The 18,046-nt window shown below is 50.2% G+C and overlaps 7 protein-coding genes across 7 annotated transcripts; 4 read left to right on the plus strand and 3 right to left on the minus strand.

Annotated features, from left to right (window-relative positions):
• Positions 1-745: 745 nt before the first annotated feature.
• AO090166000048 (glycoside hydrolase family 3 protein) lies at positions 746-3,304 on the plus strand (the record flags this gene model as incomplete). Its single annotated transcript, XM_001822781.1, has 1 exon — positions 746-3,304. One exon carries the CDS (start codon positions 746-748, stop codon positions 3,302-3,304), a length of 2,559 nt encoding a protein of 852 aa, XP_001822833.1.
• A 195-nt stretch (positions 3,305-3,499) lies between these two features.
• On the plus strand, positions 3,500-5,098 carry AO090166000049 (Zn(II)2Cys6 transcription factor; the record flags this gene model as incomplete). The annotated part of the gene is made up of 1 exon (XM_001822782.3): positions 3,500-5,098. The coding sequence occupies one exon, from the start codon at positions 3,500-3,502 to the stop codon at positions 5,096-5,098; it is 1,599 nt and encodes a 532-aa protein (XP_001822834.3).
• Positions 5,099-5,585: 487 nt separating this feature from the next.
• AO090166000050 (sulfatase family protein) lies at positions 5,586-7,566 on the minus strand (the record flags this gene model as incomplete). The annotated part of the gene is made up of 5 exons (XM_001822783.1): positions 5,586-5,936; positions 5,991-6,103; positions 6,163-6,649; positions 6,707-7,185; positions 7,236-7,566. The coding sequence occupies 5 exons, from the start codon at positions 7,564-7,566 to the stop codon at positions 5,586-5,588; spliced, it is 1,761 nt and encodes a 586-aa protein (XP_001822835.1).
• A 789-nt stretch (positions 7,567-8,355) lies between these two features.
• AO090166000051 (putative isochorismatase family hydrolase) lies at positions 8,356-9,102 on the minus strand (the record flags this gene model as incomplete). Its single annotated transcript, XM_023237060.1, has 2 exons — positions 8,356-8,389; positions 8,555-9,102. 2 exons carry the CDS (start codon positions 9,100-9,102, stop codon positions 8,356-8,358), a joined length of 582 nt encoding a protein of 193 aa, XP_023091929.1.
• Positions 9,103-11,329: 2,227 nt separating this feature from the next.
• AO090166000052 (MBL fold metallo-hydrolase) lies at positions 11,330-12,181 on the minus strand (the record flags this gene model as incomplete). Its single annotated transcript, XM_001822785.1, has 1 exon — positions 11,330-12,181. The coding sequence occupies one exon, from the start codon at positions 12,179-12,181 to the stop codon at positions 11,330-11,332; it is 852 nt and encodes a 283-aa protein (XP_001822837.1).
• A 621-nt stretch (positions 12,182-12,802) lies between these two features.
• AO090166000053 (putative MFS transporter) lies at positions 12,803-14,304 on the plus strand (the record flags this gene model as incomplete). Its single annotated transcript, XM_023237061.1, has 4 exons — positions 12,803-12,895; positions 12,946-13,824; positions 13,888-13,981; positions 14,066-14,304. 4 exons carry the CDS (start codon positions 12,803-12,805, stop codon positions 14,302-14,304), a joined length of 1,305 nt encoding a protein of 434 aa, XP_023091930.1.
• A 1,380-nt stretch (positions 14,305-15,684) lies between these two features.
• On the plus strand, positions 15,685-16,923 carry AO090166000054 (threonine/serine exporter family protein; the record flags this gene model as incomplete). The annotated part of the gene is made up of 1 exon (XM_001822787.3): positions 15,685-16,923. The coding sequence occupies one exon, from the start codon at positions 15,685-15,687 to the stop codon at positions 16,921-16,923; it is 1,239 nt and encodes a 412-aa protein (XP_001822839.3).
• Positions 16,924-18,046: the final 1,123 nt, after the last annotated feature.

Consider the following 18,046-nt stretch of genomic DNA (forward strand, 5'->3'; position numbering starts at 1 on the left):
TCGTTCGTATCCTAGTGCAACCATGTGGAATAGCGTTTGTTTGAACCACATGGTCTATAGCCAAGAGGGAATATGGTTCAATCCTTGTCTGTTCGTGGTTGGATAAGCCGTCCTTCAGATCATCGTATGGTATGAGGCTAGTGGCACATCCACGCTGATGTACCTTCATATGCAAGGTTATTACCTCGACAGGGTTGTGGAAGTTCGATGACCGTCCGCTCGAAAAATAAATATATCTACAGTAAATGAAGAAACATTGAAGTTGTCATCTCGATATTAGGGCAAGCAAACGAGTACACCAGTCGAACGGAAACATGTAGGGCCTTCCCGGCTGGTACACTTAGTTTAGTTCCTAGTCTTGGCTCCAGACTCTAGACTATCCCACCGGGAGTCTAAATCATCTTTTCACGGAGCCTATCGAATCGACCCACCATTTCGGCGACCAGTGGGGCTAAGCCCCATTTATTCCACGAATTCTAAGATACCGAAATCTCAGCGTCACCGAGTGGGTTCTGTCCGATCCACCACGCTGCGTGGCGATGATGCCCCGGATACGAGCAGTATACCATGACGCTGGCTTTGGGGTTCTCTCTCCAACTCCGCATTATAAAGGTTGCGGGGGAAATTGAGAGGATGAAGATACCCAGATTTACACGTTGTACGCTCAATCATTTCTCTTCTTCTCGTAGCTATCATTATTCCGTTCGTTGTATCTCTCTCGAAGGGGGTCCTGAATCCGATGAATATGGTTCACCATGAGAAATCCGCCGTGGAAGAATTACTTCGGGCCTTGACCTTGGAGGAGAAGGTTTCCCTGTTGGCTGGGAAAAACATGTGGGAAACAGCGAACATCGACAGGCTGGGGATCCCTAGTTTAAAGATGACGGATGGGCCAGCTGGAGCGAGAGGGTCAAAATGGACATATGGTTCACTGACAACATTCATTCCTTGTGGGATCTCTTTGGCTGCCACATTTGATCCGGAGTTGGTCCAAAAGGTGGGCGGCGTCCTAGGGGAGGAGACACGACGCAAGCACTGCCAGGTCCTCCTAGCTCCCACTATGAATTTGTCGCGATCCCCCCTAGGTGGTCGGAACTTCGAGGGCTACGGCGAAGACCCGTACTTGATTGGGAAAGTATCGACTGCGATAATTCGGGGTATTCAGAGCCAAGGGGTGGCAGCATGCATGAAGCACTTTATCGCGAATGATACCGAAACGCGGCGGTTCAACGTCGACCAAACCATTGACGAGCGTACTCTTCGCGAAGTGTACATGAAACCCTTCGTGATGGCTCTGGATGCGGACCCATTAACTGCCATGGTCAGCTATCCAAAGATAAACGGATACCACGCGGACTTGAGCCCTTCCATCCTCAAGCCGCTTCTGCGTGAAGAATTGCAATTTGACCGCATAGTCATGAGTGACTGGGGTGGGCTGAACAGTACCGTGGAGAGCCTGATCGCTACTACCGACTTAGAAATGCCAGGGCCGGCGGTGCGACGTGGTGAAAAGCTCCTCGCTGCCATAGCACAAGGTCAGATCGACGTCGCCAAGCACGTTGATCCCAGTGTCAGACGGATTTTAGAACTACTTGATCGGGTCGGTCTACTGTCCGAATCATCCGCCAATGGCGCCGTAAAGAACGACGAGGCTGAATCTGAGAAAGCGCCGGACGACCCGAACTTCCATCGGATCGCTCGTGAGGCGGCACAGGACGGTCTTGTTCTCCTCAAGAATGAGGGTGTTTTACCCTTGCAACCCTCCTCTCTTGAGAAGATTGCCATCTTGGGTCCTAATGCCCGCCGTCCGACAGCGGGAGGCGCTGGCAGTGCTGCTGTCAATCCATTTTACATCACCACTCCCGAAGAATGCCTTACGACCGCCATCCGACAAGTCAATCCAGGGACGGAAATTGTCTACGAGCAGGGTATTCCGTTTAGTCTGCGCCCACCTCTACTAGGTAGCAAGCTCACCACACCTAATGGTTCCCGCAAGGGCCTTGAGGTAACTTTCTACGCCGGACATGAGTTTCAGGGGCCCCCAGTAGCAACCACCTACTGGGATGACTCCCTTGTATATCTCTTCAGCGATGGTGATGTCCCGGAATCGCTCAAGGGCACCCCCTACTGTTACCAGGCATCTGGCATTGTGACACCCCAGGTATCGGGTTGGTATACATGGAGTGTGGCCAATACAGGAAAGGCTAAGCTGTTCATCGACGATGTAATGATCATTGATAATTCCGAGTGGTCACGGATAACCGGAGGCTTCCTAGGATGCTCCAGTGAAGATCGGACTGTTCGGATGCAATTGCAGGCAGAGAAAACATATCGCCTGAGGGTGGACAACATAGTGACACTACCACCCATCGAATCCTTTGATAATACACTCTTTCCAAATGTCTCGGGCCTACGGGTTGGCCTTGCCCGGGAGGAGGATGAGCAGGCAATGCTAAACCGCGCAGTGGATTGCGCCAGATCATCCGATATAGCTGTCCTCGTCGTCGGTCACAATAAGGACTCGGAAGGTGAAGGTGGGGATCGCATCAACATGGAATTGCCAGGCCAGACGGATGCACTCGTCCAAGCAGTATGTGAGGCCAATCCTAATACAATCGTTGTCGTTCAGGCAGCCAGCGCTGTAACAATGCCGTGGGTGAATCAAGCCCGCGCGATTGTCATGGCTTGGTACCAGGGCCAGGAGAATGGGAATGCCTTGGCAGACGCCCTTCTAGGTCATTGCAACTTCTCCGGTAAAACGCCTATCACCTTTCCTCGCCAGCTGGAGGACCACGGCTCTCATGCATGGTTTCCCGGGCAGGCCGCCAACGACGCTTGTGAATTCGGGGAGCAAGTATTGGTTGGATATCGTCATCTCGATAAACACGGCATCAATCCACTTTGGCCGTTCGGATATGGATTGTCTTACACGCGGTTTGAGGTCACAGATATTCGCCTTGATGGGCACATAACCACTGCACCAGCTTCCACCATCTCGATCCACGCTCGCGTCTCCAACGTTGGCGAACAAGATGGCTCCGAGGTAGTCCAGGCCTACGTCAGTCCGTCCGAGCAGATCCAAAAGAAGGGGCTGGTCACCTATCAAAAGACACTTGCTGGATTTTGCAAGGTGTTCGTACCTGTTGGAGAAACCAGAGACGTCGCTATTCAGGTCAGCAAGGAAGAATTGCGTTGGTATAATGCAGAGGCGCGTTCATGGCAGCTAGATCCAGGCAGGTACTATTGCTTTGTTGGCACTAGTGCCGTTGATATTCACGGCGAACTGGAGTTCCATCTGGTGTAGATAATATATAACTACAGGTAGAGGTATATAATTTGGTTGTCTTGAGACATTAGGGTTCATTGGGCCCTGTGGCGTGGCTTAGCGCTTAGCAGGGTGGGTCACCTGATTACTGTGTAGTTCAATACGGTATTTAATTCGACCGCATCCCATCATTCATCGTTCTAAATTTCACGATAATCCACTCAGCCTTACAACATGGACCCCTCGTCCAGTCCCTCCTCTACCCTACCCCCTTCTGTCCCCGTTGCCTGTCTTAACTGTCGCGAGAAACATCTCAAGTGCGATGGTAATCTGACAGGATGTACCCGGTGCAAGGACTTGAGTCTCTTTTGCCACTTTGTACCGAGCCGCCGAGGGAGACGAGGACGGCCTTGGCCCTATTCAGGTGCAATGGGAGACTATCCTCCACTACCTGTCGAGCCCACCGGCAATGCAATGATGACCCCTTTAGATTCCTTAGCATGTGCTGCTCCACAGGGGGACGCGACCTGTTCATCGCTCCCCCCTCGGATCGACAACCAGCTGGTTACGTTGTTTTTCCTCCATTTCCATCAGGCCCACCCATTCTTGCCGCCTCGCGACGCATTCCTGCATTCTTCTCCCCCAATCTACTTGCTGGACGTGGTACAGTTCATCAGCGTACATTACCTCCCTGCCAGTAATGTTCCAGACCACACCCACCAGCTATGCACGGCCGTCCAGGAGGCAGAAGCCAGCCTTGAGAAGGTCCAAGCCCTTTTACTCCTATCGATCATCATGCATGCACGAACCCAGCCGCGAGAGGCGAAGGAATGGCTTGGTGACGCGATTTCTTTGAGTCTGGATCTAGGACTTCACTGCCGGGAATTTTCTGAGGCTTTGGAGATCCAGAATCCTGTGCGGGCTGAGAGTGCTCGGCGTACGTGGTGGGAGATCTTCATTATTGATACCCTTCTGGCGGCTGTGCAAGTCGATGGTGCTTTACAGCTGACAGTAGAGACACTCGATATTCCCCTGCCTTGTGAGATGGACGAATACCAGGATGGCCGCTTGGGGATTGTTCCAATCTCACTGCGTGATATGGATCGTCAGGCACTGTTCCACAATGATGGCGATTTCTCATCCGCAGCGTACAGGGCCGAAGCAGCGACAATACTTCGAAAGTGCCTGATCGCAAGCGGGAATCATGTCTCCCATGAAACTATCAATATCCTCGATGTCACCATTTCGGCGTGGTTCCACCGGTTGCCCAGCGGCAAGCAGGCGATGTTGCATCATAATGGTGACGTGGATCAAATGATATTCCAATCTTTTATGATAATGCACTGCGCCTCAATATACTTGCACTTCCCAAAATCATATCTCCTTGCATTTCTACCGGTGACTAGCCACATATTTTGTTCTCGACCCCCCACCTTCACGTCGAGTTCCGCAAACCCTCAAATACACACAGCCAAGGTATACGGCGCGGCGGTCAACCTATCCAAGCTTGCCTCCTTGACGACCAGCGTGGCTAGTCATAGCCCCTTCTTCGTCTGCACTCTAGTCCTAAGTTCCATCGTCCAACTCGCTGTCTTTACTGCTGATCCCCAGCAATCGAGCCGTACAGGCCGAAGCTTCCTAGCCTTGAATATCGGCGTCCTAAAATCCATGGGGCATGTGTGGACGATCGCGGCGACTTCGATGGCGCGCATCCGCGATGTAGCTGTCGAGCTTGAGTCGGCGCTTGCCAGGGAGAGCAGAGCGCTGTTAGATGATCACTTGACCCAGTCCGTTTTAGTCGACTCTCAAGGTTTGGACGTAACATTTTTATAACGCGCACTCAATCTCCGTATCCCTCCTTCCCCATGGGGCCAACCGCGCGTAATTTCAGCTAATTCAAAATCACAGCACAAGTGCTACGTCTGCAAGGGGGCCTAGAAGGTTCGAGGTATTATCCACATTCCTGTTGTATCATAAATTCGATCAATATACGTGTGTATAACCGCCATATATATACGCGAACGTGACTACCTCCCAGTCATCCTAAACCAGAGTGGCTTCAGGTAGCACCAAAAAGTACATGTCACCATAGAGCTCAAGCCTCGTGAAATTCAAGTCAAGCTTACTACGGGGCTAAGGAGGTATTTGCAGTTCATGCCCTTCGTAAGTGACTGTGATAGTTGTTGTGATTTAGAATCTTCAGTAGGTGTATCTTGATGATAACCTATTTACTCATGTCTATCTTCTGCTTAATACACAAGTTCAGTGATGACTACCAAACCCTCTTCCAAAATGTGCGACCCAACCGACCCTTCGGGCTTCATACCCAAGCATCCAGACTGTATCCATTTCTATACGCCAATGCTTCTTGTGGACCCTCTGCATCAATGATATACGCATACTCACATCTGTCGAATGACACCTTGGACTGCGCCTGGTAGAAGGAGTCGTACTTCTCATTCAGGGCATCCCGGAGGTTATGCACGGATCCACCGGGATGCAACACACTCCATGGTTCAATGCAAGAAGTCCCTTTGCAAGATTTCAATACCAAAAGAAGGGCATCAAGTCGTGTAATTACTCTCGAAAGGCTGTACCCCATAATTCGGGTCTCTTGTGAGTTATCTGTCTGCACCTTGGCATACAGGTTGTTGATTTGATACGGGTCATTCTATCGATCGTCAGCTCTGCAAACAAATCCATATTGAGCAGCATAATGACATACCGTGAGATCATAAAGTTCGTGTTCGTTATTGCACCATACGGAATAATAAAGGTTGTACTCCTCGCTCAGTATACGAACCGCCTTGTACGTATTGTTTGGCACCGTAGGCTTACCTGGTTCAATGTAAGCACTCTAGTGAAGGCAGGTTATAGGTAATATAACAAGCTCTTACCAAGGTTAGACAATCCTCCCTCGAGCATCGCCTGCCCCCAGTATTCAACGGTTACATGCTCGTGCAGAGTTCCCATATTATTTCTCAGAATGCGCATAGGAGCACCGTCGAAATCATCCCTGAGGGGAATACCAGCCAATTCGTAGAAGGTCGGAGCCAGGTCAATATGGGTACTGACGGAGTCTTCCACAGCCCCTTCTGGGATTCCAGGGCCTCGAATGAAAAATGGGACTCGGATGTCCTCTTCGAACCCGCAGGTCTTTCCCGGGGGAAGTCGATGCTGTCCGATATGAAAGCCGTTATCCGAGGTGTAAATGATATAAGTGTTATCAAGCTTGTCACTCTGCTCTAGCCGAGTAACAAGACTGTCGACAAGTTCATCCACACCCTGTAGCGCACGCAGTCGTTGGCGATAGTAATGGTCATTGTAGTCCACCTCAGTTTCGTTTCTGAAGGGAAGGTCATGGATCCAACTGACTCCAGTAGGCTGTTCTCCAGTCAGTTTCTCGGAGCTTCCTGAAAGAGAGGGAGAGAGACAACTTACTTCCTTTGGGTTGAAGTTAGCCTTACGTGGCACCTTGGCCTCAGGGAAAAGGTGTTTGTGGCGGTCTTCCGGGATAGGTTCGTCCATCCATAGAGGCCCACTTCCGGCACCGTATGTCCCATTCATGTTGGAATGGGGCGCAATTGGCGACACGGCCATGAAGAATGGACGTTCTCCACTAAGAGCGTCTTCCAAGAACCCCATGGCCTTCTCCGTCAACACCTCGGTTGTATGTCTTCCTAGGTAACTAACTGGAGCGTCGTGGTTCCGCTGGTAAGTTGCATTCATATAGTCATACGTGTAGGGATCCAGGAGGAAGTCCGACCCGTTGAAGCCAGAGACGTGTGGACTGGCATAGTTCTCGATGGAGTGTGCATTCATCAGTTTTCCGGTGTAGTAAGTGTCGTAGCCTGCTTGTTGCAACCACACCGGGAGGAAGTTCTTATCGAACCCTCCCTCAACAAACTTGGGGTATCCGCCTGCTCATGTGTTAGTAACAGTGGGAGGTTTCTCGAGACAAGGCGCTTACCCCACGGTGGATGAACATCCGTAACGTTGGTGTTATGTGCTAAACGTCCCGTCCATAAACTAACTCTTGATGGACAACAGAGGGCGGTGGTCACGAAGTGGTTGTTGAAGGTGGTTCCCTTGTCCCGCATATGCTTCATAGTCAATGGCGTATAGGACAGTGAGTCCAGTAAGAGGTCTTGGTCATCAGACATAATGAAGAGGAAGTTTGGAGGTCGCTTCGAGACTGCATTTTGTTGGGCAACATGCTTCTCGGTATTGATTGAGCCCAGGTTAGCTTCAGTCACTCCAAGCAGGCCCAAAGTAGTCAGAATCTTCTTTGTGAACTTCATCTCGCTTGTTGAGCTTCAGTCAAACTCCCTGATGTTACGGACCACCAGGCGACACACGGATGTTATATAAACGCTGCAAAATCCGTGGTTTGAAGCTAATCTTGGGACTAGCACCCCATGGGCCTCCAAGAGTACCACAATGATTATTTTCCACGACGATCCTAAGCTCGTAAATAGAGTTTGCGCTCTGAAGGATTCGCCGAATATAGTGGAATTCTGCTCTCCACAAACTCGGCGATAGACTAACTTCGATGCATTTTCATTGTCTTTCTAGCTCGATTCCAAACTACTGGAATATTTTCCCACAGTGGATTCTAGTTAGCTCCCATGTATCGTCTTTGAATATTTCCCGTCACTCCCACCGGGTGGCGTGCCAAACTGCGGCCCAAGGAGAGAAGTCGGCATACTCCGTTGTAGTGGCCCAGTACAACTTCCTCATCAGGACATCCTTACGATGCTAAGATTTCAAAGCATTACTTGTGCTGTTCTGTATTTACTCTAGCGTTGGCTCCACGTGGAGTCGACATTGACGAAGGATTCCACTCCAATGGGTAACGCATTCATGCTTTACCTCTGGAGGGTAATGAAACTTGCGTTGGAGAAAGACCCACAATGTCTCGTCACGGGGTAATTCAAGACACTCCGAAAAGACAGAGTGTTTGTTGGGACAGAATAAAGGCATGGAACGGTCAATGGTGTGGGGGTTATTCGTCTGCCTACTTCGACTTGGCATGCATTAATGCTACAAGGTCTGATGCCTGCCTCAAACGTACGACACGGCCTTTAGTATTACTTGTTTGTGAGGCCTCCTCCATAGCCCATCCTATGAAAGACGGCCTTGTTGATCCCGTCCACAAGAAACGAAAGTAAAGCATAGAAATCAATCGAGACATCTTGCATTTCAACTAGATACAAAATCCATATGAGAAGAATAGCCTAAGAGCTAATCTCCTCCGCAGAAACAACAGTTCCAAAAGCATCGGCCAACTCGTTGAGAGCTACCGCCACCAATTGCTCGGCCTCAACACCAGGGATATGACGATCGCCCACCGCATCCTTCACAATAACCACATCGTAGCCCAATTCACTGCCAGCTCTGGCAGTAGTGGAAATACACACATGTGCCATATATCCGACTAGGACAATCTTCTTGCCCAGGTCTCCCAAGCCGATCAAGTAATCGTGGAGGTCAGTCTTAGCGAAAGAGCTCGGGAAGTTCTTAGTTACGATCTTCTCACCGGGCCTTGGTGTCAGCTCCTCGAACTCTTCTGCTAACGCAGTGCCCGGAGTGAACACAGGAGCACCGGCCGGCACTTCGTGGACCACGTGAACGATATTGGAGCCGTCGCCACCGTTGCGATACCGAGACAGTAGGTCGGCGATGACTTTGCGGCTCTCCGCCACGCCTTCGACCTTCAGCTGGCCCGAGGCGTATTCATTTTGCGCATCGATGATAATCAGAGTGGAGTCTTTGACAGAGGCTGTCGAACGAGGAATGCCAATGGTTTGGCGGAAGGATTGAGCATTGGAAGCCATGGCTGAACTAGTGGTGTTGTCTCAGGAAGGATGGTTTTGTGATGGTTGGAATGATTTTGGTCTGCTAGAATGATTGACACACTTTTTAAGTAGGTAAATGTTCTGGTCTGTGGTCGATTGGTCAGTCCACCTGGTGGCCCATGCCATTACATTGACCAAGAAATGCATCCGTAATCAACGGTGGGGTTTGTCAGAATCCCGCCTTGGTTGTTGGTGGGATGCCGGTGGGCTTCCGGTGGGTTCCGCTCCGGTGGGATATCGGATAATTCTGGAGAAGTGCCACTGCCCCAGTCGCGGACGTATCGTCATATTGTCTTGGCTTCTATACTCATACTAATTGCTTTAGTGTCGTATGCTTCCCGTGTCTATGATGCCTGCGAGTGGAATAGGCCGCTTTTACTGTCGCTATCAAGGTTGTAACGCCAGTTACCGGCGCCAGGAACATCGAACTCGACATGAGAGCCAGCACTCCAGCCCTAGAACAGCAGATTGTCCCTTCTGCCATCGCAGTTTCTCCCGCAGGTATAGTGATTCTACAAGTTCCTCGTCGTAAGGTACCGACTGACTACCATAGCGACACTCTCCGCCGACACATACGGCGAGACCACGAGGAGGAACAACTAGAGACCTCTCGCGCGACTCGCGCATGTCATTCCTGCCGTGTAGGCAAAGTTCGGTGTCGAGGTGGAAACCCATGCAAGCAATGTCGGGAGAAGGGCCATCGTTGCATCTTCGAGGATCCAATTCCTTCACAGCCAAATGCACCAGATACTCCGCCTTGTCTCGATGAGAGCATAGATCCTGAACCTTCAGAGCTCCATCAACACGATCCCGGGTACCAGGTTGACCAGTACATCCAATTATACTTCGCTCGCTTCCATCCCCGGTGGCCGTTTCTTCATCGTGCCACTTTCAGTGCTTCACATGAGCCATCCCTCCTGCTGTATGCCGTGGTGATGGTTGGCATGTGGGTGTCCGGGAAAGATTCTAGCCGGAGGGCAGCACTGGATCTACACAGGAGGCTGGGCACTCTTATTCGTCAACAGCAGGTTAGCTTTTTGTATTTCTCTTGCCTTGTATGGTTAAGAAATGCTAACGGCAGCAACACCATACAGGCCACCTGGCAAGATTTAAGTAATCATCAACAGAGACCAGCCTCAGCCTGGCCAATTGCCACCTACCAAGGCGTCCTCCTCTATCTGATATTCTCTCTCCTGTCGGCCCCGCACTACTCTCACTCACTTGACTTGACTATTCAGCTTCCCGTATCAGACCGGAGGATACTAACAGCTCTGGTACAGACGTGCCTTAGACACAACGTGTTTTTTTACCCAGCAATGGTAGGGCGATATCAGGATATCGACGATGTTACATGTATATGGGTGGGAGTAGAAGAAATAAAGCGGTTGGGTCTAGCTCTGTATAAGGTATGTAATAGGTGCCGGGGCGGCCTGCAAGGCGAATCAGAAGAGAGTAACTCCAGGTTACTTTGTCTTTCCGACCTGCGGTTTCCAGCACCCGATAGCAACCATTTATGGGAGGCTAAGTCCAATATGGAGCTCTCCAATCTACTAGCACAAACCTCCAGAGATATGAATCCGGAGGGAGGTCATGAGATCAAATTGATATCGGAAAGTGGGGGATGGTTGGATAATGTTGATCCCGGGTTCAATTGGATTTGATTCCTATTGCATGCATATAGATTTCATGTAAATGATATAATTATGATTCCTGTCCAAGAAAGAATACAAAACATGACGAAGTCACGGAGTTTCCCAGGAATATTCGTGATATAGCACACACCTATAACATGATGGGAGTCGCTTAACTGAATGTCAATTGTCAATATCCTTGTGACACGCGATGAGACTCACGAATATGGTACAAAGCAACAGTTACACATTCCTGAAGCTATAATAACAGGCGTCCACCGACGCATGATCCGACTCCGTGCGACTTCAGGGAGCATAGACATACTGATCATGCATGCCCAACAACCATACGCTGAAGTCAAACCGAGAGGCTGCGGGTCAGATATATTAATTTCTCAATGGGGATTTGTCCTTGCGAGGAAGTGTAGAGAATCAATATTTATTCGATCTTTAAGCAAGAATGCGTTTACATTTCGTCTATATACGAATACACAATATCAAACAGTACAGGAAATAACACACGCCACTGATATGGCCACATTTCCTGTCACTAACATAGACGAGGAGTGGTGAGACTAGATAATCCGGGCTTCCACACCTGGGGTGAGCCAGCGGACAAGGTTAGCCACCCCTTCCTTCTCAAACACACGGAGGAGGTCGTCCCGGTGCTCGGTGAAATGCTCCCAGGACTCGAAATGGATCGGCACCATGATCTCGGCACCAGTCACACGCATGAAATGAGCTGCTTGCTTTCCGTCAAACGTAATTTGGATGATGCCGTTCGGATGAGAGAAAAGTGCGTTTCCAAGGTTGAGAACCGCGACCGATATGTTCCACTTTTCCTTGATCTTCTCGAATTCGTCGATATACACGGTGTCTCCGGAGAAGTACACCACGTTGGGGAGGCCAGCCGCGTTGAAACCAAAGGATTCCGTTTCTAAAATGAATCCAGTCACCTCGCCTCCTGGGAAGTGCTTGCATGGGGTTCCAGTAATGCGAAACTCCTTGCCTCCGATCGTAGCGGAGACAGTTTCCCACGGGCGAAGACCGACTACTCCTGGTCGGGGCTGTAGATTATGCGCTCCGTCGGGAGTAGTGAAGACCTTGCGACCGTCCAGGAGTTGGCGGCCCAAGGGATCCAAGTTATCCACATGGTCCTCATGGCTTAGCAGTACCGCATCGATCGGGGGGAGGTCGTGGAGTTGCAATGCCGGGCCCTCGGTGCTTCGGAGGACGCCACTGGGCGGGCGGCCTTCAAATCCATAATCCTTGAGGTTGGGAGCCTTTGCCCAGCCATCGTAGATATATTGCGATCCGGCCGGGCAGAACACCGGATCAGTGAGGAAGTTGATGCCGTCGATGTTTATGATAGCGGTTGCGGTGGTGACGTGCGTGATGCTAACAACGCTCTTGAATGAAGATGCCATTTTGAGTGATCCGCAGAAGTAGCTTGAAGTTGCAGTCAAATGAAGAATGTTGATGAGACCTGAAACATGGTAACTGAGGTTCTTAAATATTCAAATTCTCGCAAAGAGAAACCTATATCTCGGTCAATAGTGTTCTCCTAATCATCACTCCCACCGGAATATTAGTAACTTGCGAAGAATTTATAACAATTGTGAGACATAATCAAATTCATCATTACACCCACCGGCGACCATTGAGCTTTACGAATTTCATGTTAGTGATTATTCAGTGTAGACTAACAGGTATTGCCTTCTGCTGCCTTCTCCTGGGATTTCTCATCAGAGGGCTATTGCGTAGCGGTCACTTTATCGAGTTTTCTTTGCTTTGACATGCTTGACAAGTCCCCTTAACAAGGGAGAAATCAGAACATGCTTGGTAATGCACTGTGGGTATATTAGTAGTCCTCTTTTAATTCTTTTAAATTCTTTTTTTACTTATTTCTTGTTTCACATCCACTTTTTCCCATTGGCCTGCTCATCTACGAACCGCCATCCAAGTCCCTAAATTCGTTAATGACAGTGTGGCTATCTGCGATTCTCAACCATTCGCTCTCCTAAGCCTGAGTAGCATCAGGTTGCAACATGAGTCAGTCAAATGCGGTTGATGGAGGCTACGGCTGGATTATTGTCCTAGCTGTATTCTGGAATAATGCCCACCATTGGGGAATTTTATCAGTAGGGTGGCGTGTCCTTTTTATCTGGTAACTGCAAACTAACCTTCCCAGAGCTATGGTGTCTTCTTGGAAGACTTCATTTCAAATTCTAGAATCTCTGGTGGTACCAGCCTTGACTTCGCGCTGATTGGCGGACTATCCGCATCGCAGGCGCTCGTTATATCGCCCTTGATTACCATGATTCATCGTCGTTTTGGTCTTAGAGCAACTATGGCTCTCGGTGTGCTCTTTGAGACTGCGGCCCTCCTGGGAGCGTCCTGGAGTACCAGGGTTTGGCAACTCTACTTGAGCCAGGGCGTCTGCTTTGGATGGGGTCTCGGCTTGCAGTATCTATCGACCACGTTTATTATTCCACAATGGTTCAGCAAGAAGCGAAGCTTGGCCGCAGGGATTACCACGGCAGGGACCGGTACTGGAGGATTGATATACTCGCTAGCAACTCACGCGATGCTAGACCGGTTCGGCAGTGGTTGGTCATATCGGATTCTGGCGATTATCCAATTTGTGGTTAACACCATATGCGTGCTCCTCTTGCGGGATCGTATGGAGAAACCCCGGTCAGAAAGAAAAAAGGCAACTTTTCGCCTCAGTCTCTGCAAGAGATACGAAACCTGGCTATTTATCGGCTGGAGCTTTTTCAGTGTCATGGGATTCATGGTCATCTGGTACTCGCTTGCTACCTATTCTCGATCTATCGGGTTGTCCGCCAGTCAAGGATCGATCGTAACCGCCGTGATGAATGTCGGCCAGATTCTTGGTCGACCTGCGGTGGGCTATTTCAGTGACGTTGTGGGACGGATCAATATGACCACGTTTGCCACGTTCACCAGCGGGTTGCTCTGTTTACTGCTCTGGGTGTTCGCCAAAACATATTCGGCAATCCTTTGCTTTGCTTTGTTCGCAGGGATCCTCTTTGGGACGTTCTGGACGGTAAGTCGATCTTGACCTCACTGCGGCGCAGATTGCTGATGTCCACGACTTTTGAAACTCCAGGCTGTTGGGCCACTCAGAGCAGAGGTTGTCGGACTAGAAGACCTTCAGTCGTTCTTAACTATTATGTGGCTTATCTGCTCGGTTCCTGCGACCTGTACGTTCCCCGTTTGATACTTCACTTCATTCATCATATCTCTTGCATGTCTTGACTGGACTCCGGCTCTAATGACTTTGACAGTTGGAGAAGCGATCGGCCTTGAACTTCGCACGTCCGGGGAGGATGAGTTTTTACGCACGCAACTGTTTACCGGCTTCATGTATATCGGCGCATCTTTATGCACATTACTTCTGCGAGGCTGGAAGATATCCCAAGAAAAGACGCCAGAGTCAGGAGATTGCCCTGGTTCTGCGTCAACCCATGGCGAATGTAATATCTCCAGCAGGTTATCTCCTATTGTGGCGTGGGAGAAAGTTTGAGTAGTGGACGGCGGTATAAGCAGTATACAGCTTGAATTGGCTCTACATTAAAAATGTTCATTAAATGGTTCGTTCCTGGCGCTTGACATGGTTCCGGTCGGCTGAGCCACCAATGGGAAAATGCACCACAGCCGCGGGGATTACGCGGGCGATCACGTAATTTATTTCTCGGTTGTTACTAAAAATTACTCCACATCCATCGTGTCAACAAAAGTCCTCGACCACCCAAATGTGAAAGGAAAAAATCCAAGCAGACAAGCTTCCTGTCTTCGGCTGCTATGCACCAGTCGTTCTTACTCTCTGCTCCACATGCCTTGCAACCGAACGTTACCCACTGGGCCGGATTCTTCCCCCAGACTGAGTAAAACTCCGCAATGGCTGAAACACTTCGTTCGTCCCGAATAAGCCGACGTCACGTCCACGATGGTTTCTTTCTCAATTTTCCTATGCCACTTACGGACACTTTCTCCTTTGTCCCCTAAATCCTTCAAATACCTTCCTGCGAGAAGAATGTGGAAGGCCTCGTGACGGTGAATCTTCCCTCCCCCCCATCTCCTGACATAACTTTGACGCCTCGGCCCGGTTTTAACCCTCGGATCATGGTGGCAGCCGCTGGACACAATGTCGCAACCCTATGAGTCGAACGATCGTTATCATGCAACCGCTCCTGGTGCTGCCGCTAGCTACCATCACGCATCTCACTCCAGTAGTGACCTAGGTGACGGCGATAATGTCCCCCGTCCCCGCCGTTCTTCTCCGCCGTCCTTCCTGAACTCCTTATCCAATCCTTTGCGTGCCCTTCGCGAATCTGGAGCACGACTCGCCGCTCGTCTCGGTCGTCCAACAGATGGGGGAGATGCTCTTGATGCAGCCGGTCACCCCGAACAGTACGGGGCGATGGAGGATGTACGCTTGCTCGACATGATGCCGGACGGGCGAGTCCCCCGGGACTCATACCAGTCGAAGCTGCAGAATACTTTGGTCTCGGAAGCTCGGTTTCTAGTCCGGAAATTGGGCGTCGGTGGGAAGCTTCCAGGGGATGCCGACGTACCGGACGAGCGGGATGTCAATCGTGGTGTCTTTTCCTACCTTCTGCAGCATCAAATGGATCAGGGTCATCATCGAAATGTTAGTCAAACCAGCATATCCACGGTCGCATCCCAAGACGAACCTTCCCCATCGGGCTCCAATAATAAGAAGCGTCGCAAGCAAAAGTGGTATGAGGATGAGGAGGGAGATCGGTCCAAGGGCAAACGACCCATGAAACAGATTCGATTGACCAAACATATCGCGGCGATCCTGACTCGCCAACGATACATCATGCAGCTGTGCCGCGCAATGATGAAATACGGCGCCCCCACCCATCGATTAGAAGAGTACATGCGGATGACAGCCAACGTGCTGGAGATCCAGGGCCAGTTCATGTACTTGCCGGGATGCATGATCGTCTCCTTCGACGACCCGCTCACCAGGACCGCAGAAGTCCACATGATTTCGGTGGTGCCGGGGTTAGAATTGGGACGTCTAGCACGCACGCACAACATCTATAAAAACGTAGTCCATGACCGAATCAGCGTTGAAGAGGCCATCAGCGAACTCAACCAGCTCATGGAGCGTAAAAGTCGCTACCATAGCGCATGGAGCTTGATCTTCCTGTCCGGGTTAGCCAGTGTCGCCGTCGGTCCCTGGGCCTTTGACGCGCGACCCATCGATATGCCGATTATCTTTGTCCTCGGCTGCCTTCTCGGGTTCATGCAGAACGTGCTGGCCCCGGCGTCACCCGTCTATTCCAATGTCTTCGAGGTCAGCGTCGCGATTTTAATGTCCTTTCTGGCCCGTGCATTTGGCAGCATCCGAGTTGGGGGAGAACCGGTGTTCTGTTTTTCCGCTCTGACCCAGTCCTCCATTGCGCTGATCCTGCCTGGGTTCTCCGTTCTGTGCAGCAGTCTCGAGTTGCAGTCCCATCAGATCGTGGCTGGCTCGATCCGATTAGTTTATACGATCATCTATTCTCTCTTCTTGGGTTACGGCATCACGGTGGGCATCACGATCTACGGTCTCCTCGACAGCAATGCCACCACAGAGTCCTCATGCCCCTCCGAGAGTCTCTCCATCTATGGTAACGAATACATTCAACACTTTGTGTTCGTCGCGATCTACTGTGCGGTCGCCGCGGTGCTGAATCAGGCCCGGTGGAAGCAACTCCCGGTCACGGTATTCCTAGGTGTGAGCGGGTACGTAGCGAATTACTTCAGCCAGGCGTTGGATAGTCGACTGGCCAGTACGATTTCCGCGTTTGCCATTGGGCTGCTTGCCAACTTGTATTCGCGTCTGTGGCATGGGCATGCGGCGGCGGCCATTGTTCCAGGCATGTTCACCTTGGTCTCGTCGGGTTTAGCGACGAGCGGATCTATCATGTCGGGGTTGGCCTACGCTGAGTCGGTTAAAAATAATACAGTCTCTAAAGCGTCCACCTCCAACACGGCCGTGCAACAATCACTGTACGGTCTGGGCCTCAGTATGGTCCAAACCGCCCTCGGAATCACTGTGGGTTTGTTCTTTTCGGCTTTGGTCGTGTATCCCCGCGGAAAACAGAGAAGCGGACTGTTCAATCTTTGAACTTGCTTGTAATATATTGAGAAGATTTATTAGGTATCTAGTATCATCCTTGACGTATGATAGACATTTTGTATCCTTGCATGTTGGTTGGCCGACGGTACAGTCAACCCTCGATATGGGGAATCAATTTAGCTAGCTTTCTTAATTCTTTATACCAAGATCATCACCCAATCCATACTAAAACATAGATATAAAAGACGGGCTAGTATCATAGAACATTCTAGTGGGCTGAGGCCTCGGTTTGAAGAGAGTTTTCGATGTAGTATATATATTTTTGCCGTTGCTAGGTATATGTTACTGTCTAGTTTGAAAGTTCTGGAATAAGAGAGAGAGAGGGTAGATCTTCGTGGTTTAAAATAGCTATTCGCTTCTACGTAATCATGTATGATAAAATATCAGTGATACCGATATATCTATACATAAATACCTGAGATGTGGTGTGGTCCATCCATGGAAAGAATCATCTACGAAGTGGGACAACCCGCTTCCACTCATTAGCACCCACCATGTAGTCCCTAGGAGAATGAGGGCCCACAGAGGATTTCAGAAACATAATGATTCAGCTATCCTTGGATTATGATCTGCATGGATCGCCAATTCCCCGCACCCAGCGGAATTCAAATCCGAGGCATGCACATGACCTTAATAGTTCGGTGGTGCGCTATCGCCAGCCCAATATTGCTTACCCAAGTGTCGTCGGGCGACATCGAAGAGCATCCATGCAGCTGTTAATTACATGTAATTGGACATTGCATTCGGCCGAAATGAGGTCCCTGTATACTCCGATAGTTTCTGCACAGGGTTTAAAGCGATGATAGTGATGATATTGATCCTATCTGGCTTACCCGCAATCGCGAGCATCGAGGTAGACGACAACATTGGCGCCAACGTACCCTCGTCTACAAGCGAACCAGACTCCTTTTGCCTGGCATTGCTGGAATACCCCGGATGATCTACACTGCCCCAAGCGACAGGATGCTGGCCATTCATGGTGTAAGGCATGTTTTTTAGGGCGCTTTTCATGCCTCCATGCAGCTCTGGGGAGCGTCGTTTATTCATTCTCTCAGCCTACATACAGTACAATGCATAAATGACTATCTTTCCCGGAGTAGGATGGGTGTCG

This window comes from Aspergillus oryzae, chromosome 4, assembly GCF_000184455.2.
Source record: "Aspergillus oryzae RIB40 DNA, chromosome 4".
Lineage (NCBI taxonomy): Eukaryota > Fungi > Ascomycota > Eurotiomycetes > Eurotiales > Aspergillaceae > Aspergillus > Aspergillus oryzae.